Here is a 21,011-nt window from a genome sequence, read left to right on the forward strand (position 1 = left end):
GCAGGTCTACTGGAGGAGGCAGGCCCTGGGCTGGGCATCAAGGTTTAGACCTCAAATGTCACTTGCTGTTGTTTAGGAAATCAGAAAGCACTAAAACTCCTTAAATCGCTTGATGTTTTTGATTCTTTGCTCATTCTGAAATAATTCCTTTCCACATAAAACAGGAGAGAAGACCCTAAGGGTTACCTGTGAGCTGTACCTACTGGAATGCGGATGGTGCTAGTGGATCTGCTCAATGGACATGGTAAAGAGAAGAAATGAAACCAAGAAAGAACCTTAAGTCAGTGTCAACACGATGACCTCAAATAAGTAATTTTTAAGTCCTCCTTCAATGTGTTACCTCCCTTTGAAAGTGACACTTGTATACTTGCAAATATAGCCAGGGCCAGGGTGCAAAGGTCCTGTACGTAATTCGTTATGCAATGTACATAAATTTATGTATGTCAGGGAAGACTGGCCAAACTTCTCTGACTGTGGCTTTGTAAGCTGTCTCCAATATTCAAGAGGGGTGCTGCCTGAGAAAGCGAATTCTTATAAACTAACAGGTACTTAAAACAATGTGAAGTAATGGGACCTGTAAGTATTTGCAAGATGTGAGACCATTCACTGGAACAACAGTTGTCTTTGGCTGTGGAAACATGAAAACATAAACTCCCCCCTTCTCCTGAAGAAAATGATACTGTCAGGGAGAAAAGCAGGCGCAGCCATTCTCTCCTGTTATGGTCTCATTCCCGCCACAGTGGGCAGTGGTGTGGTCAGTGGCGTGGGCAGTGGCCACTCTGGGCATTCACTCAGCCCCCATCCCCTGCCACCAGTCACTCTGTGCCTCCAGTGCCTCTCTTGGTTTTTCTCAAAATGACACGAACATTTGTGTCTCTGGGGGTCATTTAGAGATTTTAAGAGAAACAATGATGGGTCAGTGGAAGTCATTACATTTACTGTGGACTTTAAACAAAAATTTTAAACTATTTTGCTACAAGGAAGCAGGTCTTTTGAGGAAAGGCAAGTCTACATTTAAAGCAGAATCTGTCTTTTTAAAAATACCCACTTGTGAGGAAACAAAATTGCTCTCCCCGATGAGGAGTGCTACTTATAATATGTTCTAACATTCCAGAGACAAAGTGAACACAGAGGTAGACAAGTAAGACTGAAAAGATTGGGAAGTCCAGCCCATGGCTTGTCCATGGGAACAGAGCTCAGTCACGGATAGTAACGACCCAGTCTGTTGACCACAGAGAGGCAGATGACAAGGTCAGTGCTGTGTAATCACTTGTGACCTGGGATAACCATGGAACACTGAGGCATTGAAGGGGCCTTGAAAGAGGCTCAAGTATACAAAGTAAATAAGTAAAACTTGAATGATTATCTACCACGCTGGGAAAAACAGAACTTCAGGCTAATTAACCCCTTCTTCAGAACTGAGATCCAAAGACCTGATAAATGTACTTCAAGGAGTTAATGAAAAAGCTACTATCAGATCCTAAGAGCTAAGAATTCCAGTCTCCTTTCTTGAAAGAGAAGATCAAATGCTAGTTTGCAAGCTCTTTTGAAACACAGAATGTCTTGGGGTGCCTGGCTGGCTCAGTCGATGGAGCACGCGACTCTTGGTCTCAGGGTTGTGAGTTCGTGCCCCATGCTGGGCGTAGAGATTACTTAAAAATAAAATCTTGAAAAAAAAAGAAAAATAAAATCTTGAAAACAAAGAAAAATAAAATGTCTTTAACTTTCCCTTCATGCCCTCTAGGAAAGGGGAGAACTCGAGCCTCCTTCTCGGGTGGGCAGGGGCAGGCTCCAACTCCGAGGCACTAACATCTATGGGCCACAAAAGCAAGGAGAAGAGAGATAAAGGGCCCATCCCGGCTAAGGGAGGAGAGCCAGCTAATGGGCTGGTGGGCAGCGCCTTACATAACTCCTCAAACTATACACATGGCAGCGCACGCAAAAGCAGGAAGTTACTAAGATCAGGGGTTTTCCTCCTTAAAAGGATATCATTTCTCTACTGAACCAGGATCCAAAATCTGTTGAGATTTGCCAAAAAAAAAAAAAAAAAAAAAAAAAAAGGCACGAAAAATACCATGAAATGATGACTAATGAAACGATGACAGTAAGGTACAATTAGTCTGGAAGGCTGATGAGCTAGTACGAGTAGTAATACCGACATCACTACTACTTACACCGATGACAATGAACGCTTATTGCGCCCTCTGTGTCAGGTGCTACTCCAGCCATCCCGCCTTGATTATCTCGTTGAATCCTCCCAACCACCCTATCTGGTATTATCTCCATTGTACAGATGAAGAACACGAGGCAGAGGGTAGGTGTCCAAGGTCCGACAGTTAGTAAGTGATGAAACAAGAATTTATACTCCGGCCCCGTGGCTCCCGAGTACGCCCTCCCTGCAATCATGTCATGCACTTTCGTAATACTCAAACAGTAATGGGATACCGGGTATACACCGTAGGGTGTTTTGGTCTGCAAAGCACTGTCGGATCTTGACAGTTAACTCTGGATGGTACACTGGGCTACTTCGTGTCTAGGAGGATAGAGACCAAGAGGAAACGTACTCATTCAAGGGCACACGGTGAATCACAATTCTGATTCCGCATCTTGAGCCTTCTTTCGCCACACCATGCCACAGAGATCTACTTTCTATAAACCATCCGATAATTTAGAATGCTTAAATATACCTCGTGTAAGGCAGCTCTTGTTTCAGTAGTATTGCCTTTAAGATGTCTCTCTTTGCTTGGTTGTTTTCTTTATCCACGTAGATCACTATACCAAAAAAAAAAAAAATCCACAGAAAGAAGTCACTCAGGAATATGCTACATTAGTACCATTCTGTATTTGTATAAATAGCTGTTTTTAGAGACACAAGTCATGCCACCTGACTTGGGTGCCTGGGAAAAGAAAGCAGCTCTGGAAAGCAGAATCAAATCTGAGCAGTCATGTGATCTAATGTCATGTCACGGGCAGGTTTATGCGCACACTGTCAGAAAAGATACAAGCAACATCTAAGGGTGCCACATCGCTGTCACTGCCTGTTAATGGCACTGGCAGTCATGACAGTAAAAGCCAGTGGTCTTTATTGCTTTGTATTTGAGGGATTTACTGCATTTTCTCTCACCCAAGAAGCGAGTGATAATGATAATGTATGGCAGAGAGCTTGTCCTTCCTGACAGCCTCGGTAATTTAATCCTTCTCTCCTGCCACAACATGCAATAAAAGAGGCATCTAGTGTATTGGGTTGAGGAAATCCATAGGCTGACGTGTGCTGGTGTTCGGGTGGGGGGGGGGCAGGAGAGAAATGTAGGGAAGGGAGAGAGAGGCTTTTTAGGGTATGAAGTTTGTCTTTGGTTTTTGATGGTGCGTGTTGGGCGGGGGTGGGGGGGAGGTTGCTGGGGTGGCTCAGTTGGTTAATCATCTGACCCTTGGTTTGGGCTCAGGTCATGATCTCAGGGTCGTGGGATGGAGCCCTGTGTCAGGCTCTGTACTTGGTGGGGAGTAGGCTTGGGGATTTTCTCTCTCCCTCCCTCTGCCCCACCCCTGCTCACACTTGCATGCACACTCTCTCTAAATAAATAAATCTTAAAAAAAAAAAAAAAGTTGCATGTTGGCATGCAGGAATGTGGCCAGACTATACTTGGCTGAAATATGAGATGAGAGAGCTGATCTAAAGTCCCACCAGGAAGAAGGCGGTGAACACTTGAAACTGTAACTAAACGCCTGCGCTTTGGGGAAATGGCATCTCGGAGTGCGAACACCGATTTCCAACCTGATTATTTTTTCTCAGCTCAGTAACAATTCAGCATGCCTTAGCTTCTGAAGACATTTCTTTTTCAGATGCCATTTTGGAGGTAAAATGTCCCCTGTGACCAGATCTCAATTAGAGACTATCCCTGATCAAAAGTACACAAAGGGTGAAAGATATCATGACAATTCCAAAGCCAGACTCCGCTGGGAACCAACATATTTCATCCTGAGAATGTTTCCCTGTACAATTTTAGTCCAATCTCAAATCATGATACTATCAATTCATTTAATCATTTGGCTCAGCTGACGTGCTGGGCACTTCGTTAGGCACACAGGGTGGGAGACACATCGGGGCCTGTGTAGGGGTGGGTTCACTGTTTAAGAGAGTGAGAAGGAAGGTCAAACAGCGGCTCTCAGGTTGTTGCTGTTAGCACAGTGCAATATCAGTAAATGTGACTAGTTATACAGGTTACTGAGATTTATAGGAATCAGAAAAGACAAAGGGTTCAGAGTATTTTGTAAGCATAGTGCTTGGCTTATTGGTGCTAAAAAGGCTTTACTGAGAGATGAGTTCCACTAGTGCTGGGAGGCTCATTTTGGCCACCAGTACACCAAGCCAAATGGGAACTTTTTTCCCCCAAATGGAAATTTTTTTGTTTTTGCTGTTTATCACCAATTCAAGATGAGGTTGAGCATATCTTTTTGACTTCAGAGTTCTAAAGCTTAAAAGCCATAATAGTCTACATTATTATTTTTTTTGTGATAATTTTTTGTATAATTTCCCCTGAAGTTTTATTGAGATATAACTGCTTATAATATTATATTAATTTTATGTGTATAACATAATGATGTGATATATGTATATATTACAAAACGATTACCACCGTAAGTTTAGTTAATATCTATCACCTCACCGAATCACACATGTTTTTTTTCTTTTGATAAGAACTTTTTAAAGATCTACTCTTAGCAACTTTCAAATACACAGTAAAGTCTTGTTAACTATAGTGGTCTACATTATTTGAAGACAAGGGTTATCTCAATGATACAGAAAAACAAAAAAACCTGAATTCAAAGTCCAGCATCTAGAGAGTTTTTCAGTTAAGTTAGGCTGGTTCTGACAAACCTCAATGGCTTGAAAAATATTTTTTAATGTGGTTAAATACACATAACATAAAATTTATCATTTTAACCATTTTTAAGCATACATTTGGCGCCATTAAGTACATTCATACTGTTGTACAACCATGACTACCATCCAGCTCCAGAACTTTTTCATCATCCCAAATTGAAACTCTGTTCCAGGTTCTCCCAGTCCCTGGTAACCTCTATTCGACTCTTTGTCTGTATGAACTGGCCTCTTCTAGGTACGTCTTATTAAGCAGAACCATACAATATTTGTCCTTTCATGTCTGGCTTATTTTACTTAGCATAATGTTTTTCAAGGTTCACTCATGGCATGTATCCGAATTTCACTCCTTTTTAAGACTGCATAATGTTCCATTTTGCTGTACAGATTTGGTTTATTCATTCGTCTGTTGATGAACATTTGGGTTGTTTCCACCTTTTGGCTATTGTAAATAATGCTGCTATGAACATGGGTATTCAAGCACCTGTCAGAGTCCTTGGTTTCAATTCTTTTGGATAGGTATCCAGAAGTAGAACTGCTGTACCATATGGCAATTCTACGTTTAACTTTTTTTTTTTTTTAAAAACATCTTTAGGGGCGCCTGGGTGGCATAGCGGTTAGGTGTCTGCCTTCGGCTCAGGGCGTGATCCCGGCGTCATGGGATCGAGCCCCACATCAGGCTCCTCCGCTATGAGCCTGCTTCTTCCTCTCCCCTGCTTGTGTTCCCTCTCTCGCTGGCTGTCTCTATCTCTGTCGAATAAATAAATAAAATCTAAAAAAAAAAAAAAAAAAAAATCTTTATCACTGAAATCGGTAAAAAAAAATGGTGTAGTTGGGATACCTTCTGCTTCTGCTTCCTCCAGCTGGCCAGCACACCGTATTTCCTATTCTCTTAACGATGAGACAAATAGTGACAGCCACCATTTACTGAGTGATATTTATGTACTAAGTACTACGCTCAAAACTTTTCTTATGGCAATCGCATATGATAAGAACCATGCTGTCCCATATTTGACAGATGATTAAATAGACCCAGAGAAAGTAAGTAATTTGCCCAAGCTCACCTAGTTAGAAAGTGGCAGAACCAGAATTTGGATCCAGGAGAGTCTGCCTCCAGAGCCTGCCTTCTTAACCTCCATGCTAGAACTTCTTCCTCCACATGAAGCCAAAACTTTTCCTGCTGTTCAAGCTGCAACCGTGTTGTTAGCACAGATGGGAGTGAGAGAGAGTTCTACCCCTGCAGAAGGGAAGCCACCGGAGCCTCCTTTCACTCTTTCACAAAGGGATTATTACTTAGGTTCAGCGGATCAAGCGCCTTAAACAACTCTCTCGGGCTGAACACTTTATAGAATTCCTTTCTGAAAAAAACTCAAGCTCCTTACCCATCAGCTAGCTTCTCCAAAGGTATACCAAATGTGAAGTCCAGCTCTCCTGCTTGCATAAACAACGCCTAGAATATGGGCGTCTTAAGCTAGCCCAGCAATTCTCTGCCTTTAACGTACGCCCGCATCCCCGGGAGGGCTGGTTAGAGTGCTCATGAATAAGCTCACCCCGAGTTTCTAATTCAGCAGGCCTGGGGTAGGGCCTGAGAATGTGCATTTTTATCTTCACAGCAGCTACTGCTGCTGCTGGTCTGGATGCCACACACTGAGAACCACTTGTAGCTCAACATCCCTTCCCCTAATTTTTGAGTGAACACTCTTGCGTTGAACATGTGGGGAACTGGGACAGTCCACCTCTAGATCAGGGTCCTAAGGACATCCATTTGGTGTTCTGGAACTAGATGGTTAAAAAAGAAATCTACAGTTTCAAAACTTCACATACATCTTTTAAAAAGCAATTCTGGTGATTTGAAAAGTATCAGAACTCTCTAAAAATTAAGCTATTTATCTTTTATTCTCATTAGAAATCACATTTGTTTAGGACTTGCTAGATTTTGACATAAACTTATTGAAAGGATATGTCTCAAAAAAGGTACAAAACAGTAGTCCAGAAACTTGAACTGACTTTGAATTGTCTGCCATTAAAAACCCATCTTTGACTTCTGCAGGTTGGAAAAATCCTTACATTGTTTATCAGTGTCATTTGGCAGAAGAAATGCAGGTGTCTTAATTACGAAGGGTTGATAAACTTAAATCTCAGTACACTTTTTGTGCTGGAGTGTTATCATCCCCCTAATCCTTATCTTTGCCACATTTCTCCTTCTATTAGTGATAAAACGTAAATTCTGCATTGTTTTCACTTTTTTTTTTTTAAAGATTTTATTTATTTATTTGACAGAGAGAGAGAGACAGCCAGTGAGAGAGGGAACACAGGCAGGGGAGTGGGAGAGGAAGAAGCAGGCTCCCAGCGGAGGAGCCTGATGTGGGGCTCGATCCCAGAACGCCGGGATCACGCCCTGAGCTGAAGGCAGACACTTAACGACTGAGCCACCCAGGCGCCCCTGTATTCACCTTTTGAATTAAACTTTAATTGTTCCAAAACATAGACTGTTCAGTGCTCAGAGACTAAGGACCCAGATCCATATAAGTCTCATAAAAACTTTGGACGATTTCATTAATCTTTTTTCTTCCCACTGTCAATTCCCTAGAAGGCTTTATTCAGCCCAGACAACATTCTTCAGACCTATCATTAATCTTATTTTTTCCAAACTATTTTCTTGCTTTCTCAGCATTCTTTGAGCAAAATTTTCAGGCCCAATAAAATACAAATGTTTCGTTCATGCTACAAATGTCTAGCAAGTGAATTTAAGTTCGTTTGTTTTTTTTCCAGCATTAGGAGCCTTAAGAAGGTACACTTTTTGTGTAAGTGAAACTGGTATTAACAGCTCTTAATAAAGACTGAATCGGGCTATAAATAATTGTGGGGATCACTAGACTAAACCTCTCTTTTTATATACCTAATTCAGGCCTCAGGATACAAATCCCTTTTGAAAGGATTCAAGCCATAATGCAGGGTAAAAATCACTGTGAGGTTCGGTCACCCTCTCTACTGGTATGGTCTTCAAACAGGAGATAGCATGTACTAATTGTCCTTTAGATTTTCCATCTGAATTAAAAAGTCAGTTTGGAAATAAAATTACTTTCATTAACATTTAATAAGATTTGGAAGATGTAAGTCTACGTTATATTGACCTTTTACATCAAGTCACAAGTGAATGGCAAATTATTACAATAATTAGATGAGATAGTTACTTATTAACCAAAGGTTCAAGGAGATTCTCCTACACTGAAGGTGATGCAAATACGATAATTTAAAAATAAACATTTTCACTATGTCATCATTAAGTGAAAAATAAAATAAAGCCTCCTACAAGGTTTTAATATTATTTCTCAAATTCGCTGATGACTTAAGACTACATTTTTTTCAGATATAGTAGATAAAAAACAGTATTATTTTGCTTGGAAGCACAAAAGACATTCCTCTCCTCTCCCACCAGGAGGGGATTTAAATATCATTACAATTCTTTTCAATTAGACTTTAAAATTCTCAAAGTCAAATCTCAGTAAGGAGGAAGAGAAGCTGAGAAAAGATACAGTAAACATTTCTACAGAATTCATTTCTAATAAATTATTGGTTTTCTTGTTGCATTCAGATGACTAATTATTCATTAGAAACATAAGCGACTCTTAAAATTACCAATTAGATAGTAGGGGTATCTTGCAGTAAGAGGAAAAAACACACCTGAGCAAATGCCAACCAACCAACTAAGAAAAAGCCCCCCAAAGCCTTTGGTTACCACTCGAGAATGTTACAAAATTCAGGACACTTGAGCGTGTGTTAACAGGTTGCATCTCCCCAGAATGATTTGCGTGGTTTCTTAAGCAAATAAAAACAATCTGCTGTGCAGCGGGCCAAGTTTCTCAATGTACGATTTCTAAAAAGCAATTTTGTTGTCAGTCCAACCAAACATTCTACTGCTGACCTTTAAAAAGAAGAATACAAAAGCCAGAAGAGTTTGTCTCTTTTCCTGGGGTTTCCTCATTATAATTAGGTGTCTATTCAGTTCTTCCATTACTAATGATGTTTTGATATGGTTTACTTCTCTGAAACTCTGCAGGTAAAAGATCTCTGGGAAGCTTGAGAAAATATTTTTGGAAATGTTTCTGTTATATCAAGTCAGTGAAAGGAAGGAGGAATCAGATTCTTGTCCTGACCACACTATTTATTTCCCCTGTGATTTCTCAACCTGTCATTATAGAATTATAGAATTTGAGCTGGAGGGGATCTAAGAGAGCCCTTATTCAATAGATAAGAAAACAGGATACCATGAAATTTAAACATCTTGCCCACGTTCACAGAACTAATAAGAAGTGTGGATACAGGGAAGACTAGAACAGATTTCTGGATACTCATGATGATCGTCTCAAGCAATGACCACATTTCCAAAAACAGCAGGTGTGTGCCCATGCACACACACACACACACACACACACAAGTAGTAACCACACGCATTTGTAATCTTACTGCATGATCAATCAGTAGCATGATATCCATACAATCAACAGCTTGATTACACATATTGATTAAAATACAATTTATAAAATTGGTGAGAAAAAATATTAGTGTTCAACGAGCATAAGATGGCCTGTTTTTGCTAAAGATAATGCAACACTCCATCTTTATGGTTTGTTTTAATAAAGGGCTTTAGCGCTTAGTAAGCAGTTTTAACACAGGGTCATGTCAGCTTGATATGATATTTTTACTCCTCTTTAATTATACACTGATACATGCTATTCTTTAAAACATCTTAAAGTTAGCTGATTGAAGAATTTACAGGGTACCAGTTGGGTCTGACTTAGATGTCAACTAGCTGATAGATAAAGCCCTCAAAGAGAAAAATCTGCCTGCAGCTATCAGCTCATGTGTGGGCTAAATCATGAAAAGGTATTCTAAGAATTTATGTCACTCAACTAAAATCCTGAACATACAGACACTGGGAGAGACGTATACGTATATTGTAAAAACACCCACGTGGTGACACTGATCAGAAAGGTAGAAAAAAATTAGGTCACTGAATTGTTTGACTCATATGATTAAAAAGCTAGTTCTTTTTTTCCCCGTGAAATATTGTACTTTTTGATTCAATTCAATTGAAGATGTAGGTGACATTTTTCTATTGATACTATCCTGTAGCAGGAACGTCTACAGACATTGTTTCTCGGCTGTTTTGTTTTCTCTTTAGTATTACTTCAAATTTAATTTTATTTATTTAATTAATTAATTTAATTGTTAATCCTTATGCTGCAGGTTTGACTTTTATCAATCCATTCTTATGAGACTTCCGTGACTTTATGTGAACATTAGAGAATTATACTTTTTCCTCATTCCTGCAGCTACCTTTACAGATAAGACAAAAATGAAAGTTTATATAATAAAGGAACCATACATACCATTGCTATAATTATAGTAGACCCACTGCCCACTCTTGGGTTTTGGGAGTGACACAGGTGTCTCTTCAGCAGGAAGACTGTAGAATCTGCATTCAACGAACAGCCGTTGGATAGTGTCATCTGCAGTTACTTGAGAATCATTAAGGCTTAGGGCTATGATCTCAATCCGAATTTTTTCTGATGGCTGTAAACAGAGTAAAAACAAACAAAAAACAACAACAAAGAAACGTAAAACAAATGAGCAAAAACCCCTTCACTCTTTTTCACTATCAATTTTAAATAAAACATGAAGGCCCATGGGTTTCTTTTTTGGAACGCATTGTACACTACTGTATAGTTACACATGATAGATTATTCACGACAGAGAGAGAGAGAATGAGATTCTAATGCCCCAGGGTTTGAAGTTAACAGTGTCATGGCAGTCGTCTCCTGATTTACATTTGAGGCTATAAATACCCCACTAGTAGTCTATCAGGGGTGAAGATTATGAGATCTTCATCTCCGATTGCTTTCAGAATGACAAGTATCAGTTGGCCTTATCTCAAACTATGTAATGAAGTACATGTTTATCGCTGCCTTTATTTAATCTACAGTACCTGCGAAAGTTTCAGTTATTCAGAGATCAAAGCCTGTTGAATACTTTATAGCTATTATGCTAATAAATGTAGCTATACGAATCCATATTAACCATTGCAGAAACTACAGCTCATCCTCTTCTATATTCTGCCATAGCATATTTCACTCAATAAGTAATGTTTTCAAACAAAAGAAACAGAATTGTTATCTAATTTACCATGTATTTCCTTGCAATTTATTTTTTATCTCATTTTTACAGAAACTAAAAATGTATTTGTTTTACTGTGTAATTTTCATTTCCATCCTTACTTAATAGATTTTGGTGTTACAGACATTATTAAACGAGCCATATATGTTTCCTTGAGTAAGAATTTAAGACAAACAACAGACTATGACTTAAAAATTAGATCACACCAAGATAACTCCTTGCTTAACTGTTTTGTTTTTCTTTACAATTTTAAGTTTGTGCTTCATTCCCTTTTACTGAATCCCTCTTTACTAAATTCAGAAGCATGCTACCGTAAATTATATAACTTCAAATAATAATTAGAAAATCCTGAAACTAAGACCTGTCTATACGACCAACTTTTAGGAACTCACTGTCAAAAATAAATCAGTGTGCAAATTCACCACAGTGATTACTTAGATATTTCAAAGCATATAATATAATTAAACTGAAAAGCAAAACTATCCTATTGTAAAAATATCCCCATAAAGAACAATTTCTATTGCTGTCAAACCCCCTCAATATTTGATGAAGTAATTTTACCCCATTCTTTCAAAAGACATTTTCTTTTATTATGTATTCTAAGACACTTTAACTAAAAACCCAAATCTGAATATTTCAATAAGGTTATTTTATTATTCAGTAGATTCATGGAAATTTTACTAGGATGACAGAGAAAATTCCACACCATTCTGTCTCCACTAATACAGGTACAAGGCTGCAGCTGGCAATATTACTAGGATTAGCATAGTATGATGAAATATTTAAAGGAAAATTTTTTCTAAAACCTAATAAATCAAATGACTGCCAAATGTCATTAAAGTGATGGTCTTTGACTTGAATATGCTTTTCATATTCAAATTTGAAAAGAAAGAGATGAAAGCCTGGAAAGGTTACTCGGTTTCAACTAATAACCTCAAGCCCTCTCCGTTCACGTGCATAAAAAATGAAGTTGGCTCCATTGTCTAACCTCACTTCAGAAAAGCCCTTCTCTGCTTGCCGAAGACTAACATGGTAAAGAAAATATTTTAAGTGATATTATTTTTTCCTTTAAATGTACGGTGGTTGTCAAAATACCACACACAAACGCCCATTTTATAATTCTGCTTCAAATGCAGCACGATGCATAATTAAGCCTTTTACAGGACTTGTAATTTGAAAAACTCAGAATTGTTATAACAATAAGTTCTTATAAAACATTCCTGTTCATTTCTGCACATAAGAATTAAAGGAAATTAGCCATTAAAAGGCAAAAGAGGAGTATACATAGTTCTTTCTACATTGTGAAAAGAAGAATTTAAAGTTGTTTATCATAGAACCCAATGAAGAGGAGAAAGAACTTTTAAATAGCAGGGGAACAAAATTTATTTAACTGGTTATTTTATTAATAATATATTAAGTATACAGTCCCCATATGAAAACTTGCATTATTGTAAGAATGTATTTAGGTTGTTAAATAAGACTATATACAAAAATGTAATTCTAAATGAGAGTACATTACAGCCAAAGAAACAAACCAAAACATCAATCCCAAACAAACCAAAAGAAAAGCCACTGTATTATTCAAATAAATAAAAGAGCTTTAAAATTCCTCACATGACATCACCTCCCTTCTGGTCCAGTTTGTTGTTGTTATCTACCCCCCCAACCTCACCCCAACCTCATTACCTCTATCCTATGTCCTAAATTCTCCAATATTGCGGACAGAAGTTACTAGTTATCATTTCTTTGTTCTTTTTATGCTACACGAATCAACGTAAAATACATCAAAAAGGGGATAAATTCCAAATCGTATATATCTAGGGAAGCACGCTCAGAATTAAGAATTTTCCAAACATGATACATTTTGGCTACTGGGGCTAGCCAATTTCTTTTTCAACCTTGGAACAATTCTGGTGGTGTTCTTGCCTCTGTGAATCAAAAGTTCAACTAGATTATAGATAAAGATTTTGAAGATTAGGGAGCACTTCAACTGCATAACTGACAATTCCAACTTAGTGTCAGAAATGAACTCAAATTCCCTCCTCTCCCCCAAGCTCATTCATCCTCTGGAGCTTCCTGTCTCAGGTGACATGGCCATCTACCCGGTCACCTACAACCAGAAGACCTTGGAGCCACTTCTGCCATCCCCATTTTCATACTCACCACATCCTACAGATTACCCATTCCTGTACATTTTACTTCCTAAATATCTCAATGATTCATCAAATTATTGAAAGCTTACGATACTTCAACATTGTATCAGCTACTGCGGAGACAAAGACAAAACAGGACGTGGTTTCTTTTCTCATTTTGATCTCTAGAGAAATTTCTTTAGGTTCTCATCTGATCTGAGGGAAGAACTAATTCAACAGCTTCCTAGTATTCGAATGCAGTTTGATAGAAGAACAAGGGAGAAATCAGAAGGAATTGTAAAAGATAACTGGTTCAGAACTGTAAGCAGATGGGTGGTATGAGACTATCAGCTCAGGATACAGGAACTATTATCTTGCATATGGTATCACTGGTGTGGCGTGTAGTACACACTCAAAAACGAAGTGGATCTACTTTCAGGGCTGTAGAAGAGGTGAGGCACTCTTGTCCTTGTCGGCAGCCACAACTACTCTTCTTGTGGCTGAATTCTCTCTCTAAAAACAAATTGGCTATCAACTTTCTGCTTGAAAACGATTAACCTACATTTTCCTGGATCAGTGGTGTGCTGTTTATATAGCTCGGGTTTTGCATCGAAAATCTTCTCTATCAGACAAAATTCTACTTATTTTAGGCCCTGGGCCACACATGCTGTCCCTTTATGATAGCATCACTAATCTTCAAGAGCAAGCTGGTTGCTCCACTGGACCCTCACTGCACATTTCAGTCACATTACACTGCATGGATTTCTTTACCTATCTGCTTTTCTATGGAGACTGTGAGCTCCTGGAGGCCAGAACTGTATCTTACCAATCTTCTGCTATTTAACATCCTATTGGGCACATAGTAGGCTCTCAATAATCAGTTGAAGATACAGAGTTGCTATTTTCTAAATATTATATTCATTATTCAAAGCCTCTCCAGATAGATGCATAATAATGTCTGATCAGAATCTCTAGAACATGATGGTGCACTTCGGCAGGGCATTAGTAGCCTTCACATATAGTAAGTTTGCCACACAGTATAGGCTTTAGGCTTTTCCTGGTTCCTTTTTTCTTTCTTTTCTTTTCTTTTCTTTTCTTTTCTTTTCTTTTCTTTTCTTTTCTTTCTTTTTTTTTTTTTTTTTTTGAGAGAGAGCTTGCACGCAGGGTATGGGGCAGTGGGTGGGGGAGGGGCAGAGGTAAAGGGAGAAAGAAAATCTCAAATTCCACGCTGAGCGCGGAGCCCTCCATTCCACCACCCTGAGATCGTGACCTGAACTGAAATCAAGAATCCGACGCTTAACCGATTGAGCCACCCAGGCACCCCTCCTGTTTTCTTTTCTATATGTGTGAACGTTTGTTACGAAGTATGATGTTACTTTTTTTGTCTCTTTCACCAACTGCCCTATTAACTTCCCTAGTTAGCAAGATGTTGAAGTAAGCATATAAAAAGTGCATTTAAAAATTCTGATCGTGGTGAACAGAAGTAATAGAAGTCACTCAAATATGAACTGCAAGCAACTTATTTTTAGTTGTCTGTATAGATGGACACTACATATTATGTGATTGAATGATCTAGAAATGTGATGACAGCTAGTATTACTTGCAGAGAAAAAAAGTTATAGTTCTCATGATTTTGGCTCAATTCCACTATTGCTTCCTGACTGATGTTAATTCACTTTTTAGGCCATATTTCTACAGTATTTACTTAAGCTTTTATTGGCATGCTTACATTTTTTGTTTTACTTCAGAGGATCATGTTGAAATCTTCCTTTGGTTTCCGCCATCAGAGCAGCCACACTGGAGTTGAATTGTTAGGCTCCTAAAAATTAATTAAACTTGACGGCCCTTAAACATAGTATTCCTTAACTGGGAATGGCCTGTGATAAAGGTTTTGCAACTTGTATCAGTCAATTAGATTTAACTCTAACTCTGGTGAGATTACATGTGAATTTTATTTCATTCTAAATCTCTACAGTGAATAAGCATTTCTGTAAAATTGTAAAGTATAGAAAATAATTTGGCATTTTCAAGGACTCAACATCTTAAACAGATGTTACCATTTTGCTGTATCTGATTCAAACTTTTTTATTATTACTGAAGAAATAAAACATTTCAGATGCAGGTAAAGCCCCCACCTCCTGGTTCCTATCTCTCCTTCCTCATTCCCCCAGAGGGAACCAGTATCCTGAAGGTGATGTGTATCACCTGGTAAACGTGCTGGTATGTTTTCGGCAATATATGTGTATTTCCATAAACAACATATAGTATTGGTTTCTGTTTTTACATTTTATATTAGTGGTATCATCCTCTATTAACCATTCTGCAACTTGTTTTTTTTTTCACTCAGTGCTATATTTAGAGATTTATTCATGTTTATAATTAAAATCTAATTCATTCATACTAATTGTACAGAATTTCATTTATATTGCATGTATAATCCATAGTCCACTTATTTCTCTACTGATAAAAAACTGAGTCGTTCACGATTTTTTGCTGTTACAATGTTGCATTGTCTATCCCTTTATGTTTTCCTGTGTATGTGAACGATTCTCTTAGAAGAATTGCTAAGCGAGAGATTTGAGAAATTCAAATTACTCCTCAAAGGGTTACATGAATTTACATGAGTTTTATATTTATCACCATAAAAATGTGGGGTGTGTGTAAATAAATACAAACAAAGCCCACCTCTTAGGAGCCACAGGCTGTAGAACTTGGTACTTTATAGTGAAACGATAGATACAAAATGGAAATAGAAGGTGATGATCTATGTCTATGCCCTTTAAGAGCAAAATTTTAATTGGGGTGAGCTCTAAAAAAAGCTCAAAATAGTTGGTTCAAAAAGTCAAACTCACCAGTACTGGCGGAGCCATATGTAAGTAGGGTAGGAGTGCATACTGGTTAATGGTGATTCTTATAATTTCCCTTCTTCAGGCTGGGGGTGGGCAGACTTATAGCAAAAACTTTAAAAAAAAGTCCCCTCAACTCACACTAGGCTCCAAAACTTCCTCTTATTAGGAATCATATCCATTCTTCACACATGTGTTTGATTGAAAAGTTTTTGGTTTCTTAAAATAGTAGCTCTTTGGAAGAAATAAGAGTAAAGAGAAACCCAAACTGTTGAGATAACAATGTTTTTAACAAACAAAAACCCAAAAACCCCCAGCTTTCATCTGTGGCAGTAACTTGTCTTTTCTCTTTTCTCATTGGTTCTGTGAAAGACCTATACTGAACAAATATTATAAATACTGAAAACTTCAAGATAAAAATAGTGCTAGGGTTAAGACTGCTTATTTTTAGAATATTGTCATGGACTCCCTTATACACCATGTAAATTACTGCATCTATAATGATCAGCAAATTACAGAAGCTTGTTACCACATGTTTTAAAGGAATGGTTGGAATATTTTTTTCTGTCCTAATACACCTGAGGGATGTGACACATTTCCATCATTAACTGTGGCTTACTATGGCAATAATGTGAAGGAAGGAGAGAATTTTAAAAATTACCCTCAATTTCAGGTGATTTTGATATGCCGTTCCATTTTCACCATCATTGAAAACAGATGTTATAGTACAGTGGTTCTCAATTTTGCCTGCCCATTAGTATCACTGGGGGAGCTTTAAACAAAATTCGGATTTAGCTGATCCGGATGGAGCTGGGCCCTGGCATTTAAAAATGCTCTCTAGGTGATCCGAGTGTGCAGTCATGGAAGTACCGCTTTCCCCTCAAGTTGTTCTCAAACTCTAGCATACCCCAGAATGACCTGCAAGTCTTGATAACACATAGATTGCTGGGACCCAGTCTCTGAGTTTCTGATTCATGAGGTCTGGGGTGCGGTCCAAGAATTTGCATCCTCAGTTGAGGTTCTCAGGTGATGCTGATGCTGTTGGTCTGGGGACCAAATTTTGAGAACCACTGCTCTAAACCAAAGAAGATTCAACCTACATTTGTTGACCCTTTCAAGATATTTATTAAAAAGCTTCTACAGGGACGCCTGGGTGGCTCAGTTGGTTAAGCATCTGCCTTCGGCTCAGGTCATGATCCTGGGGTCCTGGGATGGAGGCCCACTGGCTCCCTGCTCAGGGGGAGTCTGCATCTCCCTCTGCCCCTCCCCCTGCTCATGCTCTTTCTCAAATAAATAAATCTTTTAAAAAAAAAGCTTCTATAATATTCATATTAAACTGATCTTTAGTTATTAACATTTTAGTACAGAATTAGCTTTCAAATTATTTCCTTTCTAGAAGCAATCTACACTCATCATTAAAAATAATCCAACAATATAAATCCTAAAAAGTAAAGTATAAAAGTTCTTTGTTTCCTCCCAACTCAGGGGTTGGCAATTTTTTGCTGTAAAGGGCCAGACTACCAATATTTTTTTGCATTGCAGGCCACACGGTTTCTGTTGCAAATACTCAGCTCTTACAGAGTGAGTGTAGAGCACAGACAAAACATATTTACATGTGTTGGGTGTGGGTATGTTCCAATAGAACCTTATTTACAAATACAGGTAGAGGGCTGGGTTTGACACATGGGTCATAGATTTCTGACCCCTGCCCGGACCCATGTCTCAGAGATACTGCTAATGGTGTTTGGATTATGTACTTTCAGACATTTTCTTTGCTTACATAAACCTAAATGTGTCTGTATGCTCATATAAAAATATGTATGTATATACAAATATTTCTCCTTTTTTTGCTTCTTTGTAATGGAATTATCAGTGACATATAATTTCTTAACCATTAGTTTGGCAAAGGTGTGATGTGGGGAAGCAGGAATTTTTATCCATTGTTATTTTAACCAGAAATGTTCGTGTTAGAAAAAACTGGTAGAAGCCTAAGGGTCCATCAAAAGGGGCTTAAATCAATATGGTACAGCTGTGCAATAGGAATATTATGCATGTTAAAAGAAATGGGAGTATCCTGCTATTGGAAAGATGTCCGTAGTATATTAGTAAGAGATAATTAGGTTGCAAAACATAAAAAAGAGTTTTGGACCAATTACTATCAGGAGGTAATTCAACATTTCTGGTTTTACCTAAAATATATTTTGAAACCTACTCTATCTAGCTTCAGCTTCCGTATGTAAAATATTGGGAGGGACTTATTTTACCCACTGATAGGATATCATATTTGATTCTGAAGTGATTTAATAATTTTTAATACATGAATTCTAAAAGTAGTGAGTTGCTTTATGCTATTTTGCCCTTCAAATCTTCAAAACATATTTTGCTGAAGAGCTATATTGCAATCACCTGGGAATGCCAGCCCATATTGTTCAAGAGGACCTGGTTTCTAGGTGGAATTGTAATTTAGTCTAATTAAATATGGCAGTTTTTACAAAACTGCTATTAGCAGAAACAGAAAGAGATGTAAATATGCAATGCACAGAAGAATCCATTGCTCTTTCAGCCTGTGAGTTTCCATTCTTACCTGTGGGCGCACTTTAAGAAATCTATAAATTGATGGCCATACATTTCGTTGTGAAAATGGAAGGCTCCATTGCTTAAATGATAAAACTAGAAATACTTTGCAAGAAGGATTGTTAATTCTTTTTTTTAATGCCATGGCAGATGCAAATTTTTGGTTTTGATGTCTATTTTAAGGACCTAAAACAAGGCTTTTAATCAATGTATTATACATCAAATTGATACTGTTAACTTCTGATTATTCAAATTAATAAAATATTCATAGAGAAATGTCCAAAGTTTTACATTTCTCAGACTCCCCCCTCCCCCCTTAATTATCATGCCTAGAAGCTTTTTAGTAAAAGCAGCAGTCATCAGGCTGACGGAATCTGACAGGCCAGCAAGGCCCAATTACACTGGCGCTCTGTGACACTTTGATGTCCTGGAAACGAAGAGAGATAGGGGCAAATTGGGTAGCACATTATGTTAATGACTTGATTTAATCCAGCCACTAAACTTTATGTAGCCTGTTAAAAAAGATGCTAACACTAATTATGCCACTTTGGAAAGAAAAGGAGGGGACAAGCATTTCATTCTGACAAAGCGAAACTCATAAATGTTGTAAATGAAATGAAACAAAATGAAGTAATCTATGATTAATTATACATCACAGACATGAAGAAAAGAGGAAGAACCAAGTAATATGTCTAAGTCCTGGGAAATCTATTAGATTCCTTTTAAGGATCAACGTTTCTAAGAGATAACTAGGAGCTCTGAGATTCTCAATCATGAAAAAAAGAAACTGCGCGATCTTAAAAGTACTTACACGGTGTAGCAGGTAATTCAGATGCACAGTGTAATTGGCATAAATGATACTTATCTAGGACACTACTTCTAGTCTCACTTTTGTGACATTATAGGGTAGAGGCAATTAAAAAAATCTATCAAGTGGGGATAACCACAGAGTAGGGTTCTCTAATTACTTTTTAATTAGTCTCTGTGCCTCTAATCTATTCTTTACATTATTGATAGCACGCTCTTTTAAAATGCGATTCAGGAGTGTAAACTCCCTAAGAGCAAGAGGATTATTTCTCTTCTTCGCTGCTATATTCTCAGGGCCTAGAATAAAGCTTGGGACGCAGCAAATGCTAACTACTGTTTAATGAGTGAGTCATCTTCCCCCTCCCTTAAAAGTCCTCACTGGCTGCTCACAGAACTTCAGGAGAGACTTCAACCTTCTCAGATGATACACAGAGGCCTTAATGCTCAGGACATGCCTATCTTTTCAGCATATTCTCCTGAGCCTCCACAGGTGTACCATAACGTAGCCCACCCTAACACCATTCTGAATTCCCAGAAAGAGCCATGCTCTACATTCTAATTCTTAGGCTATCATTCCTTTGACCTATAACGATCCCTCCATGACCCTTACTAATTCCTAATCATCTTCAACACTTGGCTCAGGCTTCACTGACTTTAGGAAGTCTTTCTTGATGAGGGTCCCTCACACTGTTAGGTAACCGCCTGGAATGCTCCCATAGCACCCTGTGCATTCCATTCTCCTAGTGCTAACCACTATGCGTTGATGGTGTTTCCCTTGCAGAGTGTAACTTCTTTGAGGCCAGGGACTGCTTCTTTTATGACACACGGTAGATTCTAATGAACGCAGCACTGTGATAATTAAAGGACGTATTATATAGGATGTGCTTATTAGCACATAAGAGCCATGTATCACTGTCCTGAGATTTCTACTGGAAGCAGTTCCTTTTTTTTTTTTTTTTAAATATTTTATTTATTTGTGTGTGTGTGAGAGAGAGAGTGAGCACAAGCAGGGGGAGCAGCAGGAAGAGGCAGAGGGAGAAGCAGGTTCCCAGCTGTGCAAGGAGCCCCATGAGGGACTCAATCCCAGGACCCTGGGATCATGACCTGAGCTGAAGGCAGATGCTTAACTGACTGAGCCACCCAGGTGTCCCCTGAAGCAGTTCTTGAAGAAGAGGCAAAGAAAGAAATTAATGAGCCACAAGGATTTTTAAGCTTAAAAAACAGTTTACGGTAACAACACCTTGATGAAAGTTAACATCGTCAACAATCGGACAGAATGACATTCTGTGCCTCCTGACATGATGCATTGGAAAGGACATAGCACTGCTTTTGTAGTATTCCTACCAAAACATATAACTGAATCTAATATGAGGAAACATCACAGAAATCCCAATTGAAAGATATTCTACAAGACAAATGACCTGGATTCTTAAAAAATGTTAATGTGGAAGACCCAACATAAAGAAAAGTTGAAACCATCAATACGGATTATAGAGGCTAATGGGACAGGAAAGCCAAACACAGTGTGCGATCTGGATTGGATCCTGGACCCAATTAATCAAATGCTATAAATTATACTACCGGGACAATTGGCAA

General features: G+C 38.3%; 1 protein-coding gene and 1 long non-coding RNA gene across 5 annotated transcripts in view; one reads left to right on the forward strand and one right to left on the reverse strand.

Annotated features, from left to right (window-relative positions):
- LOC148108216 (uncharacterized) overlaps window positions 1-2,020 on the forward strand; it is a 35,440-nt gene extending 33,420 nt beyond the window's left edge. The window contains exon 2 of the long non-coding RNA XR_015728020.1: window positions 165-2,020. This is a non-coding gene — a long non-coding RNA (uncharacterized LOC148108216). The remainder of the gene's footprint in view (window positions 1-164) is intronic.
- The window catches only part of RPGRIP1L (RPGRIP1 like), a 121,276-nt gene that overhangs the window by 36,674 nt on the left and 63,591 nt on the right, over window positions 1-21,011 (reverse strand). For all 4 annotated transcript variants that reach the window (XR_006781297.2, XR_006781298.2, XM_045806803.2 and 1 more), the window contains 2 exons: window positions 10,273-10,456; window positions 2,688-2,772 (listed from right to left, as the gene is read on the reverse strand). Coding sequence is in view for 2 of the 4 variants with exons in the window: in XM_045806803.2 (XP_045662759.1) it covers window positions 2,688-2,772; window positions 10,273-10,456 (269 nt within the window). In the remaining 2 variants the exon portion in view is untranslated. The remainder of the gene's footprint in view (window positions 1-2,687; window positions 2,773-10,272; window positions 10,457-21,011) is intronic.

This window comes from Ursus americanus, chromosome 21 (assembly GCF_024610735.1).
Source record: "Ursus americanus isolate L20-20 chromosome 21, mUrsAme1.1.p, whole genome shotgun sequence".
In the NCBI taxonomy this organism is placed as follows: Eukaryota; Metazoa; Chordata; class Mammalia; order Carnivora; family Ursidae; genus Ursus; species Ursus americanus.